The sequence below is a fragment of the Staurois parvus genome, unplaced genomic scaffold (assembly GCF_062004578.1).
Source record: "Staurois parvus isolate SC_StPar_1 unplaced genomic scaffold, SC_StPar_1.0 ptg000432l, whole genome shotgun sequence".
Taxonomy (NCBI): Eukaryota; Metazoa; Chordata; class Amphibia; order Anura; family Ranidae; genus Staurois; species Staurois parvus.
Window position 1 is genome coordinate 7,048,565 of NW_028318228.1, and position 25,012 is coordinate 7,073,576.

Below are 25,012 nucleotides of genomic sequence, written 5' to 3' on the forward strand. Positions count from 1 at the left end.
TGGGAGTAAAATAAAACTTACATAGTGCCTGTAGTCAGTAGAAAGAGGAATACTGTCCCGTCACTGGTGAAGGGAAAAATGTCATTTGTTGGTATCAATGGGCGAAATAGTTCCTTATTGTTCGTGCCAGAGGGAAAAATCGTACCCCATCATTGGTGTCAGTAGAAGGAATAGTGCCTCATCATTGGGTTCAGTAAAAAGAATGTTATCAGTAGAAGGAATAATGTCCCATTGTTGGTTTCTGTAGAAGGAATAGTGCCCCATCAGTGGTGCCAGTGGGAGGAATAGTGCCCCATCAATGGTGTCAGTGGGAGAAATAGTGCCCCATCAATGATGTCAGTGGGAGGAATAGTGCCCCATCAATGATGTCAGTGGGAGGAATAGTGCCCCATCAATGATGTCAGTGGGAGGAATAGTGCCCCATCAATGATGTCAGTGGGAGGAATAGTGCCCCAACATTGGTGTCCGTGGAAGGAATAATACCTCATAGCGGTGGGAGGAATGGTGTCCCAGAGGTCAAATTAGCCCCCGGTCACATCAGGTGCGATTTGCATGCCAGGCAACTTACAAATTGTATGCCAAGTCACACCCTATTGTCCGCTATTAGAGTGGTCATATTTGTGCGGTTCCGACTTGGTCGGATCCGCACAGATGCACTGTTTTTCTTGCGATTTACATGGACATGTGTCAGATGCCTTGGAAATTGGCAGGTCACCCGATTTTGAAATCGTGCGTCTTCACTGTAAGTCACATGATTTCAAAATCGCGTTTGATGTGACCGGGCTGTAAAGGCAAGCAAAGGGCTGTAGTTTGTAGGCTGTAGTAATGCTAAATGTAATTCATGCTATACCAATAACTACTAAAAATAGAACATAGAATTCTGTATATGAAATTTATTTGTGAACTATGGAATGTAAAAATGTGAGTTCTACATCAAAAATGAGCTTCAGGTATGCATCACAATCTAAATCTGCTTCCTTTAACTAAATGCATGGCTGCTTTTGCTAAAAATATTTCCCATCTCTCATTCTCTTATTTTTGTAGCCTTTTATGTTAAATTGGATGAAAATTTTTTTTTTTTTCCAAATTCCACCAGCAATTATTTTCAGCATTGATGTAGAAGATAACACCATGTGCCGTCAGAGTTGTGAATAACAGTGTTCTGATATTTGAACATCGTTATGATTTTCTCCAGATTTAATGGAGCCCATGCCATCTAAAATAAATATTTTGAGGGACAACTTGGCTTTTACTTGAAAATATTTTCAAGGGAACTTTGAATTTTATTAAAAATAAACACGGTACACAGCTGCTACCCAAGGCTTTTGTGATTTATTGTTAAACTTGTGGGTCTTTATGCTGAACAAAAGAAAATTTAAAGTGGTAGTAAAGTCCCCAATCTTTATTTGTACTTACAGGTAAGTTTACAATCTGGTACAATGGGTATCTGCTGAACGTTCACTGTTTAGGAGATCTTCATATTGGCTGTTGTGACATTCTGCAGTCAGGCACACAGCGCTGGGGGAGCCATGACAGCCCTGTGCTGGAGGGCCCCATTTGCACGCAAGTCTGTCATCGTTCTTGAATGCGGTGCATACTAGTACATTACGACTTAAACCTGCAGGGGGCTAATTTTTTGGACTGTAAAAAAAAAAAAGTTTGCTTACTTAACTAGTGGCTGTTGTCACCTTCATAGTCCCCTTGTGAAGCGGTGAATTTTTCTAGATGACTGGAAACATTCCTGGAATTTGTTTTCCGAAGCGCAGTATCTTTGTCACGGGGCGCTGGATGTTCGGAATGTCATCAAATCTGTGTCCTTTTTAAGGCCTTTTTTAAATTTTGGAAACAGCCAAAAGTCGCACGGTGCTGAGTCGGGATTAAGGTGATTAGTCAAGTTTTGGAAAAGATTTCTGGGCCAGGAACTCAAACACTTTTGTCGCGGTGGAGAATACACTTGTCAGGCCAGAGTTCCGGGCTTTTCCTCTGAATAAATTCCTGTAACCTTTTCATTTTCCACATTTGCATCCATCCCTTGTGTTTTGGCTGCCCACTTCTTGCATCATTGTGGACATCTTCCTTAAACTGCCTATGCCATTCATCCCTTGAGGGGTGGGGGGGGTTTACTAAGGCTGGCCATACACTATATACAATTTTCTGTCCAATTTCCTTTAGATTTACCTTCAACTATGTAGTGCAAGGGCCTGCCTAATTGGATACAATTGAAAGTGTTGTTTAAGTTTGACCTCCTATTATATGATTTTTGGTAAATCTAAAAAAACATTCTCAAGAAAATTGTACGATGTATGGCCAGCCTTAAGCTGGTTCACTTAGAATCTGGTGCAGCTGTGCATGGTAGCCAATCAGCTTCTAACCTCGACTTGTTCAATCACCCTAGGTTCACATCTGTGCAGGTGGTGCTGCTGCGGATCCGCACGAAAATCCGTGCAGCCACACCAACCGCACAGAGGAATGCGGACCCACGGGCAAGTGCCATTAGTTCTAATGGCACGCCGCCCGCACTGGAAAACGCAACCGTACTGGAAACCGAGGTACCCGTGCGGGCTGCGTTTTCCACAGAAGTGCAGGGACTTCTTCCCTGCTTGTCAAGGACACGGGAGTCCATTCAAACGAATGGGCTCTCGTGCCCGTGCAAAACGCCGCCTGCACAGCCGCATATATGTGAACTGGGGGTTATACTTTAGCAATAAAACCTGGAAGCTGATTGGTTTCCATACAGAAGTGCACAAGATTCTGAGTGAACCAGCTTTAGTAAATCCTTTGATTTTTTTCACATGCAGTTCACCTTAGGCCTGTTGTAACAGAGCTAAAATTTCACTCGCACTTTTGCCAATTTTCATGCAAAGCTAGATGTTAATCCGCTGCAGCAGATTCCTATTAATCATTTTCCGCCAATAGTGCAACACGCACACGTGTCATTTCTTCTACTACTCTGGTCTGTGACCCAGGCGTGTGCAAGTTAGAACATGTCAGAAAATGCTTGAATGCGAACTTCTGTGTGACGCCATAGTGCTACGTCACGGGCATTCTGGTAATTAAATTGTCACACTTTCGCTTTTCTCTGGTATGGCTACATTGAATTGAAGTACTATTATTTGGTGTGATTTGTCCATGATATACATATTTCCTATTGTGTAACAATCTTTTGAAGCGGGAATATCAACTCATATGGTCATTCAGGAAAACAACTTGGAATACAATTTTCGGTGATGAAATCGTTTAATGGAACTAATTTTCTTTCATTTACATTATGTAGATATAGCATTGGAATTGACACGCCATCATGGCAGTGAATTAATACCAGTCTAAGGAAGTTCAGAATTCCTAACTAGGTTATTGTGTTTCCTTTCAGGGTGAATGTGTCCTTACCGTACATCTCAGCAAACGGAGTAAGCGACGAGCTGATGTATTTTACCTGCTCTTCACTGGTTCCACACGGAGACATGTAGCAAGTACTCGGAGAGTCAACTCCGCAACACTGCAAACAGTCGCACCAGGTGAGCTACTTATATTGGTTTCATGTTCTATCACACATGGGTGGTGTGAGTAGTTACCGGATCCAGCCATCTTTGCTGATAGCAGGTTTTGGGGAGCTGTAATTTCCTTTTAGGGACCAAAGTTAAAATTTAGGGCTTTAGATCAATGTTAAACTTTTTGTGTGTATGTGGATGATTTTTGGCAATTATAAAGACATCAAAGAATATCCATTCATTTTTAATCAGCTCAGCATATTCTTATCCGACGCTGTACATTATTGATTAGCTTTTTTTTTTTGTGCCTAAGCAAGAAGATAATAGAATGCAGTTTCAGCAGGAAGGCATTGTTCTTTCTCGTATTGCTGGAAGACGTTTTGTCATTTCATGAAATCCCTGTAGATTTTGTATTTATACCTGTATCCTGTCTTTTATGGTTTTCTTTTTTAATACCATATTTACAGAATACAAATTGCACTTCTATTTTAGGTCTAGTTGAAAATGGTTGCACTTAAAGGGAAATATGTAGATTTTGCACAAATATTCTTTCTTAAATATGGTTAGCATTATCTTAACATTTTCAAAATATTTTTTGTCATTTAAGAAATATTGCATATGAATATTTTATATTTCCAGAGGCAGACAGCAGGTGGAACTCCTGGCTTCTTTTTGTTTTCTTGTTCTGTTCTATATAGAGCTCAATAGCTCAAGATTAAAGTGGTTGTAAACCCTTCCATATACCCAGTGAAGTGACTGGCCTCAGGTGATACACATAGATGAAACAAATTCTCCCACATAGGTTTTTGCTTGTGTATCAGCAGTCTTACTGTCTCTATATCCGTTCAGATTTATAAAGCTTGCATGAGAGTTCACAAAACAGGGCGGAGAGATGAAAATACACTCTGCAGACCCCAGTGAGAACTCTGAGAGCTTATTGGATCAAAGAAACCTCCCCACCCACCCCTCTCCACCCCTCTCCACCCCTCTCCACCCCTCTCCACCCCTCTCCACCCCTCTCCACCCCTCTCCACCCCTTCCCACCCCTCTCCACCCCTTCCCACCCCTCCCCACCCCTCCCCACCCCTCTCCACCCCTTCCCACCCCTCCCCACCCCTCTCCACCCCTTCCCACCCCTCCCCACCCCTTCCCACCCCTCTCCACCCCTTCCCACCCCTCCCCACCCCTTCCCACCCCTCTCCACCCCTTCCCACCCCTCTCCACCCCTCTCCACCCCTTCCCACCCCTCTCCACCCCTCTCCACCCCTCTCCACCCCTCTCCACCCCTCTCCACCCCTCTCCACCCCTTCCCACCCCTCTCCACCCCTTCCCACCCCTCTCCACCCCTTCCCACTCCTCTCCACCCCTTCCCACCCCTCTCCACCACTTCCCACCCCTCTCCACCCCTTCCCACCCCTCTCCACCACTTCCCACCCCTCTCCACCACTTCCCACCCCTCTTCACCTCTTCCCACCCCTTTCCACCCACCCCTTTCCACCCCTTCCCACCCCTCCCCACCCCTCTCCACCCCTTCCTACCCCTCCCCACCCCTCTCCACCCCTTCCCACCCCTCTCCACCCCTTCCCACCCCTCTCCACCCCTTCCCACCCCTCTCCACCACTTCCCACCCCTCTCCACCACTTCCCACCCCTCTCCACCACTTCCCACCCCTCTTCACCCACCCCTTCCCACCCCTTCCCACCCCTTCCCACCCCTCCCCACCCCTTCCCACCCCTCCCCACCCCTCCCCACCCCTCTCCACCCCTCCCCACCCCTCCCCACCCCTCTCCACCCCTCCCCACCCCTCTCCACCCCTCCCCACCCCTTCCCACCCCTCTCCACCCCTCCCCACCCCTTCCTACTAGCATATTATGAAAGACTTACCTTGGAAGAAACTTTCCAGTGGCGCACTGTCACTGTTGCAGAGGCTTCCATCTTCACCCAGTCTTCCTTCCAGGGTCATGGGCTGTGGCCACTTGACTGGCTGAGCCATGATGACGTCACTCCCACGCTTACAAGTGGGAGCCACAGCATACAGCTCTGAATGCATGTGCCACTGACATCACTGGCTGCCAAACAAGTGAATATCTCCTAAATGGTCTATGTTTAGGAGATGTTCTGAATGTGAGTTAGGGACCTTAGATTGTACACCCCTTGAGGGTTAGGGACTGATGTGAATGTACAATATATATGTAAAGTGATGCATAAATTGACAGCACTATATAAGTACCTGAAATAAATAATCATTTAACCTGCAGGTAAGCTTTATTCGCTTACCTGTATGTAAAAATCAAAATGTGGAGTTTATTACCACTTTGCTCTATCTAGCTGGGAAATTGAAAGTGCTTCCCATGTATAGGCATGACTTACAATGTCATGAACCACTTTGTGCCATAGAAAGGCTCTTTGTATATCAGAAGAATTAACGGACAAGAGTGGAAGCTGGTCATGTCTTTCTACAAGGACATAAAAGCTACTGTTTTGGACTTGATTTGACCCCTCTTATTGCTTAGAATGCTCAGTGTTTAAGCAGACCAACAAAAAAAAAAAAAACCTGAAGCAGGCAGTGATTAGCAAGATTTGCATCTACGAATCCTTAATTCACTTTTCATTGCTAAAAAGACTTAGACCTTAATACACCCAAGAGTCCTGTTTTAGCATCTTTTGTGAGTTGTGCCTTTTTGTGAAGTTATCCTTTCAATTAGAATTTTCACTTCCCTTCCTACAATCCTACCTGATCCATTCCACATGGTCCACAAACTCTCCCGGCTGGAGAGCCATGCCCCTGTAGAGGCTCTCATCCTCCACTACAAACTTCCCTCTGAGCAACACAGGATGGATCTGTCAGGAATATGGACAGGTGAGTAGAAGACACGGAGGATGGATGCTGATGAGAGGAATGTGGTTAATGAAAAGATAACTGTATCAAACATGCCTAGTCACAAGAAATTGTCATAGCTCACAACTGTTCCTCATTTGCAGAACCTGCCCCTTTTTATTTGGACTAAGTTCCTCTGTTCCCCTTTCTTCCATAGTCGCCTCTTTTTTTTTTTTTGTCTAAAATATAGCCCTCTCTTTAAAGGGTCAGTCTCCCCCATCCCCCCTTCTCTGGGTCCCCTATGTACTTGCCTCTCGCGATCCTGAATTGTCGTGGACATGGAATTCCTTGCTGTTCCTTTTCTCTGTGCAACATGTCTGGGATAGACCAGACTGATTCACTGTGACTGTAATAACCAATCAGAATTGATCTGGTCCATCCTGAAAGCACTGCACAGAGAAGAAGAAGAGCGAGGATTTCAAATCCCCCGGTCGCTGGGCTGGCCGCAGGAGCCCTGGCAGCAAGATTGCTGTGGGAAAGTACAGTGAGAATCTGAAGCTGGGAGGGTGTTTGGTGTTCATCTTTACATAAAAGATGTAAAGGTGAACTAACATTTTAAATGTACTATTTATCAAACGTAAACAAATCTTTCACCCAGCCTCTAAATTATTACATTTGCTATCATGAAAATCCAGGTTGAAAAAAAAAAAAATCATGGGTAAAATCTGTTTAATCAACTATTTTTTGCATAAAAAGGTTCAACCTTTTTTTTTTAAAAAAAATGACTGTGATTGACAATAGCAGCCAATGGCCCTCACAGCAGTGTCTCAGCCAGTGGGGATGGAGAGACCCGGGAGAGCCACTGCACATTGCTGGATCGAAATGGGATTAAGGTAAGTATTGGGGGGTCTGCGGGGGGACTGCACACGAAAAGTTTTTTACCGGTATGCATAGAATGCATGATGATTAAAAAACAAAACCCCCCCAAAAAACTCCTTCAGCCTTTACAACCACTTTAACTCTTTATGGCCCACGTAATTGGGAGTGTGGTAGGGGTGTGGCATTTGACTACATTCTTTGTGCTACACCGAGTCCATCTTTCCCATCTCAGGAAGTTGGGAGGTATAAATTGGTAACCTTGTGGTAAAATGTACTATGAGCCCAAATAGTGATTAGTGTACATTGGATACAATGATGGCACTCCTCATTATATAACGGCACACTTGTTATATACAGTTTTTTAAATCGGTAGGAGGAGGTGCACATGTCAATGGTTTGTTCTTTTAGGATCCCTGCAAGTGGGAAGGCTTCAGTTATCTTTTTTTTTTGTTTTGTTTTTCATTTAAAGCATAAGGACATTGCTGAAATTACAAGCAATGGCACCCATTTCTAGTTCTTATGAACCTCATTCTTTTGAAATAAACTCAATACCTTGCAAATACAAGTAGTGATACAACTCCCTATGCTGTATGTGCCTATCATGGGCTTTACTACACATTCATGTTTGGCCAAGAAGTGATTCTAATCCAATATAGTATTAATAGCCTTGTTCATAATGTAGAATAACGAAGTGATAATTCCACACCAGAACTGCAATATATTGCCGTTTACCAATCCTTAGATGTGATGGCTGCATTAGTTTTTGTTTAGCCTTTTTTCCCCCCTTTGTTTTCACCTTTAACACACCTATGGTAAAGTGTCCCCACTCTGGATGTAGTAGCACTGGTAATCTGGGAGGGGGGAGGGAGTGTTAGATGTACTAGCAGACTTGTTTATTTTAACAATTGCAGCCAAAACTCCAGCTCACACTGCAGTTACACAAGTAGTTGCAGAAGAAGTGCTCACATGTGGCCCTCGGAGCCCTCTGATGTGGCCCTCAGCCTCAAATAGGGGAAGTGCTGCGGGTTAGCTGAACTGAGCCATAGGTCTCTATTATATCCTGTGTGTTTTGGTGCGCTTTCAGAAAGCAAACCAAACTCCTGGATGTATCAAAGTGCAGCTGACCTGCAGGAAAGCCACTGGTTCACTGTGTTGCTCCCGCAGATCAGTGTAGGTAAACCGCAGCACGTCAGTGTGAAAGCAGCTTTATAAGGGCTCAGGACAGTATGGGCCCATTTACATTTGCTATTTGGAGGGGGGGGCAGTAAAACCCCATAGTTAAGTGTTTTTACCACCCCATCCACTGGTGTAGCATCAGGGATCGCAATGGCGCCCCTGCCCCATACTCCAGGGGGCCCCATGTGGCCTCCCTATCAGACTTTGTTTTACACTTGGGAAGGAGGGATGGCATATACAGCAACTGACCCTCCATTTTCCTCCTGCAACTGGCTTCTCCTCCTCTCCCTCCCGCCGGCATTCAGCAGCTGCAGGATGAAAATGTTCATTATGATATTCAAAATAAAAAATTCTGAACCATTTTTATTTTATTCTGGCCCTCTGTCAAAAGGTTGAGCACCCCTTAGCTTCAGAGTTACAGCAACAGTTTTTTTTTCCTTTTGGGATTCATGAATAAATGAAAGCCAACCACTGTAAGCACCCCCTGTCAGTGGCAAATTGTTTGTTTCATCATTGTAACCGATAGATGTGCAAGACAGCTTGTTCTGTTGAAAGACAACAGACTTACTGGCTGGATCACTTGATGACAAAGGAAGAAATGCCTAAAAAGGCAAACCAATGCAGCCATCAAATCTAAGAATTGGTAAGCTGCAATATAATAAATGTTTGTTTTTGGGTTTAATACCACTTTAAAGTCTAGAACTCCTTTTAGAATGAAGGAATTCATATTTTCCCTTGAGAAGGCAAAAAATAAAACATTTCCTGGCTGGAATATGCACCTGGGCCTTGACACACTGTAATAAACAGGTAGTGGATGTTTGTATTAAAGAAATGGACATCCCTTTTCAGGCGATAAATAATTTGCTACAAACGTTTTCCTCTTTGAGCCATTGGTTATCGGAATTATCCATGCAGCTCCCATGGTAAAGCCACAGACAGATGTTGACCAGATTGTGTTTGTGATAAAGAATTTATGTGACCCAGCAGGAAACTGAACTCGGTGCTTATACTTTATTTCTTGTGCTGCCAAGCTGCGAAATGAACATTAATTGCCGCTTTAATTATAGCAATTGTTTGTTTTCATAATAAATCTTTAGAAGATTAGAAGACAAGGAAAATGAGAGGTGACGACTTGTCTCCTCTCCACGTTTTCATAAAACTCATAAATGGCTGATTTTTCCATCATTAGATGTATTTAGGTTGACTGAAGATGCTATTTAATTCTTGTACCAATATACATTCTTAGTAAAAAAACAGATTGTGCACCTTTGCAACCATTTGATTTCTTCCAATTGCCGGTCCGCACCATAGAAACACAGTCCAGATACATTCCGGATGCGTTTCTGCATGTGTGTTTTTGGCGCATTCCGGTGCGTTTTTGATGCATTCTGGTTCTTTTTTCCCCCCTCTTTTTCTCAATTAAAATAGGGACACATGTATTCCAGTGTTTTGTTGATGCGGTTTGGTGCGTTCCAGTGTGTTAGGCCCCATATACACAGGACACTTATGAACAATGGAAACTGCTGGAAAATGTAGGTTAAAAAACATCTGTTTAGCCGCGTTTGCATAATGCGTTTATGTGCTTTTTTTAAAGATAAGCACGGGAACCTCTGAAATGCCCAGAATGCACTGAAAAGTGGTAAATTAACTATTTCTGACTGTTTCAGAGAAATAGAGTAGAAGCATAGACAGCAGTATGTGTTGAGATTAGCTTAGGTGTGAGTTGCTCATTAACATTAATTTTGTTTCCAGGGGTGGGAAAGGTGTCTGGTGGAGAGAGTCATTAAGGCCACCTGGCGGGGGTCTTCATGAGGAATTTGAGGTGTGAATGGTCATTAACATATCTTTTGTTTCCAAGGGTGGGAGAGGTCTGAGGTGTGAGTGCTCATTAACATTTCTTTTGTTTCCAAGGGTGGGAAAGGTGCCTGGTGGAGAGAGTCATTAAGGCCACCTGGCGGGGGGGTCTTCATGAGGAATTTGAGGTGTGAATGGTCATTAACATATCTGTTGTTTCAAAGGGTGGGAGAGGTCTGAGGTGTGAATTGGTCATTACAATGTGTGACAAGCTTGGTAGGAACATCCTGTGTTCAGTGTTTTGTCCATTTGAGTACCTTGAAAACGATTTGCATGCATTTTTCATGCTGAAAAAAGGCTCTGGACAGCATCTGGAAATGGAAGCTTTAAAAAACATTTTCAGACACAAACTCTTATAAACGCGATTTGCCGCGTTTACAAGCATTGTGCTGATAAAATCGACTGCTGTACACAAGTTTTCTGCATTCAGAAAAAAGACTGTAACGACTGTAAACTCAAATGCCGGTAAATGACTGTAAATGACGATGTGTACATGGACACATAGGAAAACATTAGGGAGAGTTCAGGGGCTGCTGAAAAAAAACGCAGAAAAGCTCCTGAATGTCAGTTTATCAGCTGCAGTGTACATGAACCCTTATGGTGCATTTTCCACATTCCAGTACAGTTCTGTGCAGGAAAAATGCATCCTGTTCTACTTTTTTTTTTTCTCTGCAAGCACTGATGTGAACTATGACATTGACAACCATGTAACCTACTTTCTCTGCATTTTGGATGCAGAAAAACAGCACACTGAAATGCATGTAGTGTGAACTGGCCCTTAAGGCACATTTCCACCCTTAAAGTGGAACCAAACTTCCAATTTCAACTTTGCCTCAGATGAAATTTCTTTAAAACGTTACCATTCCTGATTTTCTTTACGTCTAGTGTTGACACAGATCTGCACATGTTCAGTTCCTGATGGATGGATCAGCACGGTGGTAGCGGAACCAAAGCAAGGCTTGGTCATGCATGCGTGCAAATTGTAGGTAGTAGACACTAGGGATTACTTCAAAAAGATGTTGGCTTTGTCAGGAGGGCTTGTAGAATCAAAAGTCATTCCCAACTGATGGAGGAGCTTATGGCTGGAGTGCATCTTAGAGAGAAACGGGTCCGGAAGATGTGGTTTTTACTGGACGGAATTTACCTTCATGGCTGAATATCGGGATTCCCTGGGCTCTCATATGAAGCATGTGCCGTTACCGTGGTCCACATCAAGCTTTCTTATGCCAGTCCCCCTCGAGCAGCACACTCATTTCCTTTCCTTTTTCCTGTCCATCTTTTTCTTACCGCCCCCTTTTTTTTATTCTTTTGTCTTCTTTAATTCCATGATGGTTATAGCTCTGTCTCTTTTTCTTTTTTCTTTCGTTCTGTCTCTTTTAGTTTTTCTGTATGTATTGAAAAGTTACTGTTCTATAGGATTTAAATGTGTCAGAGGCCTTTGGGTGAAGGGAACCTTGTTAGCCCTTGTTAATCCTTGTTAATGCCTTGTTAGCCCTTATCTCGGTTAGTCTATATGTATTGTACAGCGCTGAGCGAACTATTGGCGCTTTATAAATACTGTATAATAATAATAATAATATGTGGTGAATTTATTTTGATACGTGTATCTTGCTCCTACTACTGCTCCCAGGCTACTTGTTGTGATGGGTGCCTGCGAGCCCCAATAATCCCTGTATAACATGCAAAATTGATTAAATATAGAATTAAAAACAAAATCAAAGTAATGCATCATTGAATAATAATTTGGGTCACATATTAAGCAAGATTTTTATTTGGCCGTGAACTGCAGAGTTTAGTTCCCCTTGAATGTTTTCTGTTTTGGGTTAGTATAATTGGGCTAAAACACCTGCTGATTTTTTTTCCCCCTGTTTTTGAGCTTCAGTAGTGAGATTTTCCAACAGTAGTGTGCATGTTTCCCTCCCTTAAAGGAGAAGTATGGGTTTATAAATAAACATCCATACTTGCCTCTATGCTACACCTGTCCCATGTTGCCTATAAGACCGAGAACTGAATGATGTGACTCAGTTTTGCTCAGGGTGAAGAGCAGTGACTGTGCAGGGCCACTTCAGGCTCTGAAAGGAGCCTGACAATATTGTTAGGATCCATCCAGTTGCCTGACTGACAGCTGGCACTGCTGAGAGCCATAACCAGCTGTGTGTGATCCCTCCCCAGCCCGGCATTCAGTCAGCACTGGAGGAGAAGAGCAGTGTGGTGAGTTGCTGCTTTCCAGCCTGCTGTGCTCTATGGATGTCTGGGTATAAATAGACTGCACTGTCTGTTTACACCCGACTGCCCTCCAAACCATTCCTCATGGATGGATGGGGATGGATACCCTTCCAATTTTTTTTTTTTTTTTTTTTTTAGTGCACCGGGTTGGAGGTAGGTGGGTATAAATGGACACCTGCTGGTCCATGGGGATACATGTACCATGTGATCAGTTCTGCCTAAAGAACTTACAGGTGGACCTGATCAGATCCAAAAATTATTTCTTGCAGTGCTAAATTCTATTAAAATGTGATTACAACGTTTTTACAAAAAATATGAATATTTATAGTGCAAACGCAAACTCCGTTCATAAGGCATCTGCCAAATAAATAATAAACTAGCAACAGTTCATATGTTGACTCGATGTGCATTCACACTACTGGTTTCAGAGTGTGTAAGTGCTTCCACCACCGTGCACCACCATTAAATGTAAACATAAAGCAAGCGCTTTTCAATCCTGGGTATAAGCAGCTAGCATAAGGAAACCTCTAAAACCCTTAAACATATAAATATATAAAAATGCAGCACTTAAATGAATGTAATAAATATAATAATAAAAAAAATTAATAAAATTGTGAGTGTGACAGGGACTGCAAGTTGATGCGCTAATATGTGATTGTGATAATGTCTTAATAAAGACAAAAATGATATACTATCGTGACAGTATTATGCACAATATATCACATACATGCAAATGACATAAGTCCATTAAGTAGATTGCAAGTGCGTCAGTGATTCAGATAGGAAGATAACGATCAATCCTATTCAACTTCCATCACATAATCAGGTGCTCGTGACTTCCGTGAAAAACAATATAGGGTGTGTTTGCACTCACCGGGTACTGATGGCCATCTGGGACCCAATGGGGTTGTGGTACTCAACAACACTCATAATATCCAGGGATATTCTCCAGATCTCTTATTGGCCCCTCTTAGTTAATAGGAACCGCTCACAGGTGAAGCTAACGCTCAGCATCAGGTATGTACAGCATCCAAATGAAATCCACCTTGTGATGCTCAAACAAAGCCACCAGAACAAAAAGGCTCCTATAGTGTAGTAAATTTGATAGATTTATTCCTTCAAAGGCATATGTATCTCAAAAAAGAAACAACGTTACACTGGCTGAAAGTACTGCAGTCCAATAATTATAGCCTCAGTAGCAATAACAGGTATACATGCATGTATTGAAGATCTCAGTGAAAATTGAAAAAATACAAAGATGGCCACTGACTCAGTATGACTGGCTGCGGCAGCATAGGGTGACGTCGGTGTGGCAGGCTAATACCCTGACGCGTTTCGTGCTATGACACGTTGTCAAAGGGTGCACCACCATTACAGGAGCCTCTTCCCGGACAGTAAAGATCGTTAGATTAGAAATGGTCAAAAGCGCTCAAGCTCACTGATCATCCAATTGCCTCCTAGTGCAAGCTCTATCTTTGATATGGACCACGACCGGACATCACCATCAAAAGGAAGAATGGTACAGATCCATAGTGAAATATATAAAAACTGTACCTTTGTTTAAAAATTGCAAGTTGTGCTCATGTAGTAAAACATCAAAAATTGTATCTCCGCACTCTCATACTCCTGTACAGCGGGCTGATCCTATACATCAGACGCACACATGTGAATCGCCTGTGTGAAAGGGGCCTAAGATGAAGTTTAGGTATTGTTAAACTTTACGTAGTTACATTAGTCCAGCTTGGACCATTATAAGTGTGTATGTGCTATCAATTTTGAATCCCAGTGGAAGCTGGAAGTCACGGTAGGTGTACACTTCAGCATTTATTAATAATGAAACCTATAGCAGACCAGAGCTGGGAATTTCAATGGAGATGTTGTTCAACTGTAGACTGGTGGAGATATAAAAGCCAAGAATTTTTCAGTTAGCCAACATAAAAGAAATATCCGAATGGGCACTTAATGTTTCTCAATGTCTGGCCAGGTATACTGTATTTATGCATATTGCCTGCAGCTTTCATGAGTGTAATGTTGTTTTAGGCATCTATATCCCCAGCCATGTTATTTTGTACATTCTTTTTATCTGTGATCACATATTGGATACCCATGGAACAAAATGTCAGCTACTAAATTATCTGTGTTGCTTAGGTCTTTTCAGGTTTGTGGTGGTTAAATATGCCAGCTCTGTGTGGTTGATGTCACCACTGTGGTTATCTGGGATTTAGGACGGCACTCTGCACTTATTAGGCTTGGACCCCTTTGTCAGTCCTCGTCTAGAATGTCATGGACTGCGCATATTTCACACCTATGATTTACATGTGGATTTGTAGACATCTGCTCTTCCCCGGCATGTGATATAAACAGGCCACTGTTGCTAAAACACAAGCTTGCATAGTGGTCCATTTGTGCATACTTCACAGCACATGACCCCGTTCTGTTTGTGCTTCTGTTCTCCCACTAGGACAAAAAGAATTAGACATTGAATGCGTTCCGAAATGTGTTGTTTGAAAAGAGAGAAAAACAAATTGTGCCTTAATTACCGGTAATGCTTGTGTAACGAAGCGTTTCTGTGTTACTCCTGCATAGACCTGGCATGCCGAGTATATAGATGATATGACTGCCATTTATAGGCTTTATAACCTGAATTTTGTTCTGTGTATATTATCTATTATGGATTACTTTACTTGACTTTCTTTTGTATTGTGCCTAGTGGGAAGGGCTGCAATGTGAAATCTGCCAACAAAGCTGAATGCAGGTTCTGCTAACTTCCCATAGGTGACTATAAGCATTATAAATAAACCCCGATGACAGATGAGCAAATCCGTCCAATGGATACAGGGAATACTTAGGGCTCATGTACACTGCAGCTGATAAACTCAAGTTTGAATGCTGGAAATTGACAGATAAACGCAGGTTAAAAACCACCAGTTTTGACACATTTGCATACCGCGTTTAGCCGTGTTTATGCTTTCCCAGGCATTAGATATACCATGGAACACAGTGAAGACAGTCATCATCAAGTGGAGAAAATATGGTACAACAGTGACATTACCAAGAACTGGACGTCCCTCCAAAATTGATGAAAACACGTGAAGAAAACTAGTCTTGCAGGCTGCCAAGAGGCCTACAGCAACATTAAAGGAGCTGCAGAAATATCTGGCAACTACTGATATTGACGTTGGATCTACTGTGGGGGACACTCCTTTATTTTTCTTCTTTTAATAAAGGTCTTGTCAAAGAGTGTCTCCTGTCTTTTTTCATACTTCAGAGGGATCTAATTGTTAACTACTAGCCTACCGGGCACTTATACCCCCTTCCTTACCAGGCCCATATTCAGCTTTCAGCGCTGTCGCACTTTGAATGACAATTGCGCGGTCATGCAACATTGTACCCATATGAAATTTTTATCATTTTTTTTCTCACAAATGGAGCTTTCTTTTGGTGGTATTTACTTGCTGTTGGGGGTTTTATTTTTTGCGCTATAAACACAAAAAGAGCAAAAAAGTTGAAGAAAAAAAGGTTTCTTTGTTTCTATTATAAAATTTTGCAAACGGGTAATTTTTTTTTCCTCTTTACTGATGTGCGTTTGATGAGGCTGCACTGATAGGCAGCACTGAAGGACACTGATAGGCAGCACTGAAGGACACTGCTAGGCAGCACTACTGAGATGGCACGGATAGGTGGAACTGATAGGCGGCACTGATGATGGGTACTGATAGTCAGGACTGATAGGCGGCACTGATGATGGGTACTGATAGTCAGGACTGATAGGCGGCACTGACTGGCGCAACTGCTGGGCACTGACTGGCGCAACTGCTGGGCACTGACTGGCAGCACTGGTGGGTGGCACTGATGGGCACTGGTGGGTGGCACTGATGGGCAGAGGTGGATGGCACTGATGGGCAGAGTTGGGTGACACAGGTGGGTGATACAGGTGGGTGGCACCACTGGGCACTGGTGGGTGGCACCACTGGGCACTGGTGGGCGGCACCGCTGGGCAGAGGTGGGTGGAACTGGTGGGTGGCACTGCTCATCAGTGCCCTGATGATCGGTGCCGATCCCTGCTCTGACAACTGCCGGTTCTCGGCAGTACTTTCCCCACATTCTGACAACCGTGAGGAAAGTCAACAAAGGAATGGCTTCACCAGAAGAAGATTAAAGTTTTGGAATGGCCCAGCCAGAGCCCAGACCTGAATCTGGGTCAGGAGACCGTTTTTACGAGTCTTTTATTAAAAGAAGGAAAATAAACTAATGTCCCCTGAAGTAGATCCAACGTTAATCACGATGCCCGCACGCCGCCACACGAAAAAAAAAAAAGCCTCCACTCCCGACGCTGGCTCCCGGCCTTCTGACTGCTCCGCTGGCTTGACAGTTTTTAAATATGTAAGGGGTGACCCCACCCCCATGTGACATAATTGATCAGGGAATGCTGGGTCAATGTCACATGGGGCGGGGTCACATACGTGATGGCCCCACCCTTTACATATTTAAGAACTGTCTAGCCAGTGTCAGAAGTCGAGCTTTTTTTTTTTTTTTTTTGGGTGGCAGTGGGCATCGCGATTGACATTGGATCTACTTTGGGGGACACTCCTTTATTTTTCTTTTTTTAATAAAGGTCTTGTCAAAGACAGTCTCCTGTCTTTTTTCACACTACAGTTTTTTTTTATTAATGGGTAGCGTGTACCCCATACTCATTCACATGAAGGGTCCGGGATCTGGGGGTCCCCTTGCTAAAAGGGGCTTCCGGATTCCGATAAGCCCCCCCGCCCGCAAACCCGCACAACCACAGTCCAGGGTTGTGGGGAAGAGGCCCTTGTCCCAATCAACATGGGGACAAGGTGCTTTGGGGGGGAGGGGAGCCCAAAGCATCCTCTCCCATTTTGAGGGCATGTGGCCTGGCATGGTTCAGGAGGGGAGGGGGGGGGATTGGGGCGAGTGCTCGCTCATTCCCTCCCCCTTCCTTTCCTGACCTGCCAGGCAGCATGCTCGGACAAGGGTCTGGTATTGATTTTGGAGGGGACCAACCCCCCCCCCCCCACGGCGTTTTTTAAATAATTTTTTTACTTGCCGGCAATTCTTTCTTTTTTACATTCAGCTGTCAGTGGGGAATCCTGCTGACAGCTAACGCATGGTTTTCACTACTAAAATGCTGCATGACTTGATAAAAGAACTCAGTATTTTAGTAGAGTTTCTTAGTGAATTACATTTTTTTTTAAAAATGCTATGCGGTATTCTACCACATACTTGGATGCGGTAAGATACCGCTTAGTGAATTGTGCTCAGTGTCAGATGTCTTACAAATCGCGCCTGAAATCGGCGGTTCACCCGACTTTGAAATTGTGCAACTTCACTGTAAGTCGCATGATTTCAAAGTCTGGCTTGATGTGAACAGAGGGTTAAGGCCAATTCCAGGAAGCTTGAAAATTCTTCCCTGCACTGCAAGGGTTAACTGCTTTTACTTTCTCAATCAACAGACTTATTTTTAATCCTTACGTTGCTAGTATTAGTAAATGGATAAGAAAGTCTATTATATTTGCTTGACTTAAACCTTTTTTTTAGATTTCTTAAAGTAGAACTGCACTGCATCTGAGCACCACAAAGCAAAAAATGCCATTTAATTAATTTTTTAATATTCAAAGCAAACTTCCCCATCCATCCATGTCTCCATGCTTATCATAAAAATAGTGCAGCGCTTAATAAGAAACTCTTTACCCACACATCCCTTAAGGGGAACTCTGAGCTGGAGCCTAAACACCTGTGATCTTGGCTCTGCTTTACCCAGAGAGGAAAGCCCTTCTACCCGCTGACCCAGATGTATACATCCAGTGACACCAGGGAATAAGTTTTATACACTGCACTATACCAAGTGCGCTTCCGGTGAGTGGGCACTTCTTCTATTTCTTTCTAAAGAACAATCACCGGACTGGAATATTGAGGACTATTTTACTTATTTATTTATCAACACTGGGAAAAGAGTTTCTTATTAAGCGCTGCACTATTTTTATGATATTTGTACTGAGGTTTTTTTGGTTACCTTGAGTGTACAGCTGCTGAACTGAATAGCGCTCACTTTTCACTTTATTTACCTATGTCTCCATGCTTACGTTTGCTAAGTTTTTGAAAAGCATCCCCTGGCATCTCCAGCAGTGGCCATCTGTGCTAGCATTTACTTCCTGGTCTCTATCTGCCCTTAGCTCAGGCATCGGCTGAGCTGAGAAACCCTCCCCTTCTGAAGACTGCTGGGATGTATGGCATCATTTGCCTAGGCATGGAAAACAAGAAGTAACTTGTGGTGGCAACATTATACTTTGGGGCTGCGTTGAGGGGCCAATGGATGGGGCCCATGTATTGTAAAATCTTGGATGGGAACCTTCTTCCCTCAACAAGAACACTGAAGATGGGTCATGGATGGGTCTTCCATCATGACAATGACCCAAAACATACCACCAAGGCAACAAAGGAGTGGCTCAAGAAGAAGCACATTAAGGTCATGGAATGGTCTAGCCCAGGGGTGGGCAAACTTTTTGACTTGAGGGCCGCAATGGGTTCATATATTGGACCCGGGGGCCAGACCAAGAGTAGATGAATGATGTGTATGTGTCATCCATAGTAAGTATAGTAATATTCCCCCATAGTAAGCATAGTAATTAATCCCCCATATAGTAATTCATCCCCCCATAGTAATTCATCCCCCATATAGTAATTCATCCCCCATATAGTAATTCATCCCCCCCTATAGTAATTCATCCCCCCCTATAGTAATTCATCCCCCCTATAGTAATTCATCCCCCCTATAGTAATTCATCCCCCCCTATAGTAATTCATCCCCCCTATAGTAATTCATCCCCCATATAGTAATTCATCCCCCATATAGTAATTCATCCCCCCCTATAGTAATTCATCCCCCCTATAGTAATTCATCCCCCCTATAGTAATTCATCCCCCATATAGTAATTCATCCCCCATATAGTAATTCATCCCCCATATAGTAATTCATCCCCCATATAGTAATTCATCTCCCATAGTAATTCATCCCCCCTATAGTAATTCATCCCCCATATAGTAATTCATCCCCCCTAGTAATTCATCCCCCATATAGTAATTCATCCCCCCTATAGTAATTCATCCCCCATAGTAATTCATCCCCCATATAGTAATTCATCCCCCCATAGTAATTCATCCCCCATATAGTAATTCATCCCCCATAGTAATTCATTCCCCATATTAAGTCCCCAAGTCCCCCCTGTGTCAATTCACTTACCTTTCCTCTTGCCGTGTCCCGCGCCGTTCTGGTGTAGCATGAAAACCTGTCTCCTATGAGGATCTGTCCCCCTCGACGCATGTGCCAGTTTCAGGCATTAGCAGCCGATCGGCGATCTCCGGCACATGCGCAGATACGTCGAGGGGGGCAGATCCTCATAGGAGACAGATTTCATGCTACACCGGTCTTCAGGGCGGACTGTGAGAGGAGCCTAGCTCCGCGGGCCGGATTAAAAGGTCCGCCGGGCCGTAGTTTGCCCATTGCTGGTCTAGCCAGTCTCCAGACCTTCATCCTATAAAAAACCTATGGAGAGAGCTGAAACTTTGAGGTGCCAAGCAACAGCCAAGAAACCTTAAAGCAGAGCTCCACCCAGAAAGGGAAGTTCCGCTTTAATGCCTTGTCCCCCGCTCCCCATTAAGGATTGACACCTTTGGGGAACGGGGAAGTGGGTACCCGAATTTGACAAGTACCTACTCCCACTCTTCCGCTGCGATCGCCTAGACGATTGGAAGCGGAAGTTGTCAGTTGACAGGTCCCAGAAGAATACGGGGCTATTCACAAAGCGTAGCACTTCCCGCACATGCACAGTGGGCACCCGGCTGTGAAGCCACAAGCTTTCACAGCCAGGTGCCCACACTAAAGATGCCGGCCTCAGGGAGATAAGATGGCTGGTGAAACCAGCGGTGGTGAGGATACTGCTAGACCAAGGGACAGGTGAGTGGCTGTATTTTAAAAGTCAACAGCTACAGTATTTGTAGCTGCTGACTTGTATTTTTTTTTTCAGGTGGAACTCCGCTTCTAAGGACCAGGAGGTAGTCAGTGCCAAGGGGTTAGACTTTCATTCTCTTGCAAATCAGTCGCTGTCTGTTGGCCTGCTCACACTATAATTGGTACCCGCGTTTGTCTGCACAAGAGCAACACAGGTCATCCCTAAGGCACGTGAATGGGCCTGGAATCTTCACATCGGATGTACTTCTGTGTATGTTGGATCCCTACATCCCCCACTGCGTACTGTGATTCCAATACTTTGTTCTGTAATGACATTGGGACTGGTGGACGGAACCAGAAGAGCGTGGCAGAGAATGCCTGACACACCCCGATGTGTTTTGAATGTGAAGCTTCTGTCTGCGGTTTTGCTCTGTAAGCGAGGCAATGAACAGGCGGTGGGACAGGAAAGTATAAACTGCCTTCTTTTGAAGGTAACCGTTTTATTCTTGAAACGATGCCAAAGTCCCCTTATAGACATTAAAAGACATAATAAAATAAGGTAGCTAATAATATCGAGCATCCATCATTTTACTGTCCTGACCACACCTGTGACCGTGTGATTCTACCTCTTCTGTACTGTCTTTTATGTTTACCAGCAACTATGCAGTCTGAAATCCTACATAAACCATTCAGCAGAGGTTTCCCCTTGCACTGCCTAGTTTAGATCAACATTTCTCAACTCAAAATATTTAAAATAATGTTTAGGTCTTGGGGAACCCTTATCAAATAAAATTCATTGGGGGTCAATGGCAAAATTGCCTCTTGCCTCAGCCATTGGAATGCCAACCTTGCAGACTTCTAAAAAGATCATTGATGCTGGCTCTGCCAAATGTTGTAGGTCCTAGAACTATGCAGGAACGATTAATTGGGAGGTCAAAGCATCCACACAGGGCTGAACCACGGGACCTCATACAGCCAACCAGACAACCCCCCCCCCCCCCCCAAAAAAAAAAACACTGCTTACTATGCTTCAGTTATGAATGAATATAGTGAGTGATCACTACTGATCACTTGTGTTCATTCGGGAAGGGACTGGTAAATATGACATGTTTACCGGACCCTTCCCCCACTCTCCACCCTGAAGGATCCTATTGTGTGCTTACAGATGGGAAGGAGTGGAGGGAAGCCAGCAGCTCCGCAGGAGTTTGGTCGGGGGCACATAGGGGGGTCTGGGCAGAAGGGGGGAAGGAATGTATGGTGCACAGGGAGGATGATTGATGTGGCAGGGGAGCAATTACTGGAACTTATCCCTTGTATGGCTCTCTCTACAGCAGATGAAAAATGGCGGCAGAGGAGAAGCCAGCTTTCAGCTGCTGCAAAGAGAGCCATACAAGGGATGTCCCCACCACTGCATCTGTGACTCTCCCTGCCCACATTCGACCCACCCTGCTGCCTGGGTCCCCCTGCTGACCCGGGCCCCATACAGGAGGACGGGTGGTACCCCCTTATCCACAGCTCTGCTCCCACATCTCAAGGAACCCCTAACATCTTTTTGAAGAATCCTGATTGAGAATGGCTGGATTATACAGGCAAATTGTAATTGTAATATGTTTTGCAAACATTAGGGTGCCCTATGTCCAGCAGAGAGAAATCTCATACCAGCTGAGATCTGCAAAATGTTCTTCCCTAACTCAAGAGACATCATGACACAATAAATCTATAGTAAAACATTACTTTCTTACTCCATTGGGAATAGGGAGCCAAAGATTTTCCTGCATGGTATAGTTATTGATTTTAATGCTGAGAGATTTTTATTGTACCATAACAGCCGCTCTCTGTGTGCGAATGATCGCAAAGAGCAGCAGCTCAGGAGGCCTCATAGCAAGCTGCTTGCTCTGGGTGCACTCGGCAGGAGGAGAGGTACCAGGAGTGCCGGCGGGGGACTTGAGAAGAGAGAAATCGAGGGCTGCTCTGTGCAAAACCACTGTGCAGAGCAGGCAAGTATGATGTTTTCTTTTCTTTCTTTTTCTTTTTTTTTCTTTTTTTTAATTTGCCTTTTAAGATCACTTTAAAGCTGCTAGTACATCTCACACTCCCTTCCCCCCAGATTGACAATGCTGCTGTCCAAAGGTGCCCCCTGTGCTCCTTCATCCACAGTAGGGGCGCTCTAAAACGGGAGCTGTGCTACTGACCAGATCACCAGGTGAAAAAGATAGCAAAAGCCTAAGAAAAGAAAACTAATGCAAGCACCATATCTAATGATTGGTAAGCTGCATACCGATTTAACTACTTTTTTTCTTTTATGTTTGGATTCCACAATCGACAACAGAAGCAGTGTGTCCAGATCAAAAGTAAAAGGAAATCTCAAATTATGGGGTGCTTCCAGAATAGGAATAGAGGAAAAATCATGGGGAGACTAATCTGGTGCACTTTGGAGGGATTTCCTCTTTGTGTTTTGGTTATGGGATAGGAAGTGAAGGGAAATCATCCTAAAGGGTCACAGATGTCCACAAAATTGACCAGGGGTAAAACCCTCCCTTATGCAGGCCATAGATGGGTCAAAAATCGGCCGATTTTTTTTGGCCGAAAATAAAATCGGCCGATTTTCGGATTGTTAGCGGGCTAAATGTTCGGCAGTTTTTCGGTATTTTGGCAGATTTTTTTTATCGGTAAAGTTGGAAAAAAATCGGCCGATTTTGCCGATCGGCTGATTTTCGTGGCAATGATGGGCAAATCGGCCGATCTTTTACCGATAAAAAAATCTGCGCATGAGCAGTGACCTGCAAGAAGAAGACAAAAAGAAGAGGAAGAAGAAGAAGAGGAGGATGAAGAAGCAGAAGAGGATGAAGAAGCAGAAGAGGCAGAAGAAGAAGAGGATGAAGAGGCAGAAGAAGAAGAGGATGAAGAGGCAGAAGAAGAAGAGGATGAAGAGGCAGAAGAAGAAGAGGATGAAGAGGCAGAAGAAGAAGAGGATGAAGAGGATGAAGAGGCAGAAGAAGAAGAGGATGAAGAAGAAGAAGAAGAAGAGGATGATGAAGAAGAAGAAGAAGAGGATGAAGAAGAAGAAGAAGAAGAAGAAGAGGAAGATGATGAAGAGGAAGATGAAGAAGAGGAATTCCAGTCCGGCAAAAAGTGTCCCTGCAGAGAGCTCCGCTATTTCTTTGACAGTTCCTTGATATTTATAGCGGTTACAACAATGTATTTGTTTCCGAATAAAAATATCTGTATCCTAAATGGATACAAATAGATACATTGTTGCAACCGCTATAAATGTCAAGGAACTGTAAGAAGAAATAGCGGAGCTCTCTGCAGGGACACTTTTTGCCGGCTGTAGACGGGATGAAAATCGGCTGATTTTTTTTTTTTTTTACCGTTGCTGGTAACGTCGACCGCTTGAACGACCGATTTTTCGTTTTATTTAAAGAAAAATCGGCCGATTTTCGACCCGTCTATGGCCTGCATTACTCTGTCCAAAAATGGAAGAAAAAAGTTTTGCCAAAAGTTCTACTTTAAGGCAAGAGTGGGTGTCTGAGTCCAGTCGCTGAACTTGTATTGAATGTTTTGATCAGTAGAATTGTAATTACATTCTCCGACATGCTGGAAAATCTCTTTGTAAATGACATCGGATTGTTCTGTACTGGAAAAAACAAATTCAGGGTCACACTCTGTGCTCCACATTCATGCATTAACCAAATCGCAAAAAAATGGTGGTGGCACATCCTGGCAGCATGGAAGTCATTTGAGGACAGACAGATGCTTGCCGCCAATCATTGCGGAGGAGACATCTGCCTGTATGAGGATGTGGAAACTGAGGCTGGATTTAGAAATCTCGTGATTAATATGCAGTTTAATGCTCATGCATTTGCTCAAATTGTATTTGTCAGTTTAGCGGGACAATAAGCTCTAAAATAGGATATAAATGAGTGCAGTTCAGGTGTAAAGCAGGAAGCACAAGAACCTCATATGACCTCAAAGAGAATTTATTGTGTCTGTTGTCTTCAGATAAGCTTCACAAAGCAGGACAAGCCTAGCAGCATTGCGCAATTCTGTGCTGTAATGTTGGTGTAAGGGGAAAAAAAAAAAATCATTAGTTGGAGTTCGGCCTTAGGCTCCATTCACATTAGTACGAGTTGTCATGCGACTTTGGACACATAGGGGTTTATTTACTAAAGCTGGAGAGTCCAAAATCAGACTCCCTTCTGCATAGAAACCAATCAGCTTCTAACCTCAGCTTGTTCAATGAAGCTTTGGCAATGAAACCTGGAAGCTGATTGGTTTCTATGCAGAAGGGAGTCTGATTTTGGACTCTCCAGCTTTAGTAAATAAACCCCATAAAGTCCCATGACAAGTAACAGCCAGGGGCGGACTGACCATTTGGAAACTCGGGCACTACCCGAGGGCCCGGGGTCAGTAGGGGGCCCCATGAGATGCCCCTGGTACCTTTTTCATAGGCTTTTTTGAGTTTGGGCAAGGACACGGGCCCCATGATCCCCTATTGCCCGGGAGCCCCATGAGTTGTCAGTCCGCCCCTGGTCGCAGCACATGCATTTCAATGGAAGCCATTTGAATCTTTGTGACTTTGAGGCTCCATGCACACGGGGC

At 43.9% G+C, this 25,012-nt stretch overlaps 1 protein-coding gene across 2 annotated transcripts in view; it reads left to right on the forward strand.

The window, feature by feature from the left end:
• Positions 1 to 25,012, forward strand: part of AKAP13 (A-kinase anchoring protein 13) — a 425,147-nt gene that overhangs the window by 141,029 nt on the left and 259,106 nt on the right. For both annotated transcript variants that reach the window (XM_089687654.1, XM_089687655.1), the window contains exon 3: positions 3,371 to 3,515. In XM_089687654.1, the coding sequence (XP_089543780.1) occupies positions 3,371 to 3,515 (145 nt within the window). The remainder of the gene's footprint in view (positions 1 to 3,370; positions 3,516 to 25,012) is intronic.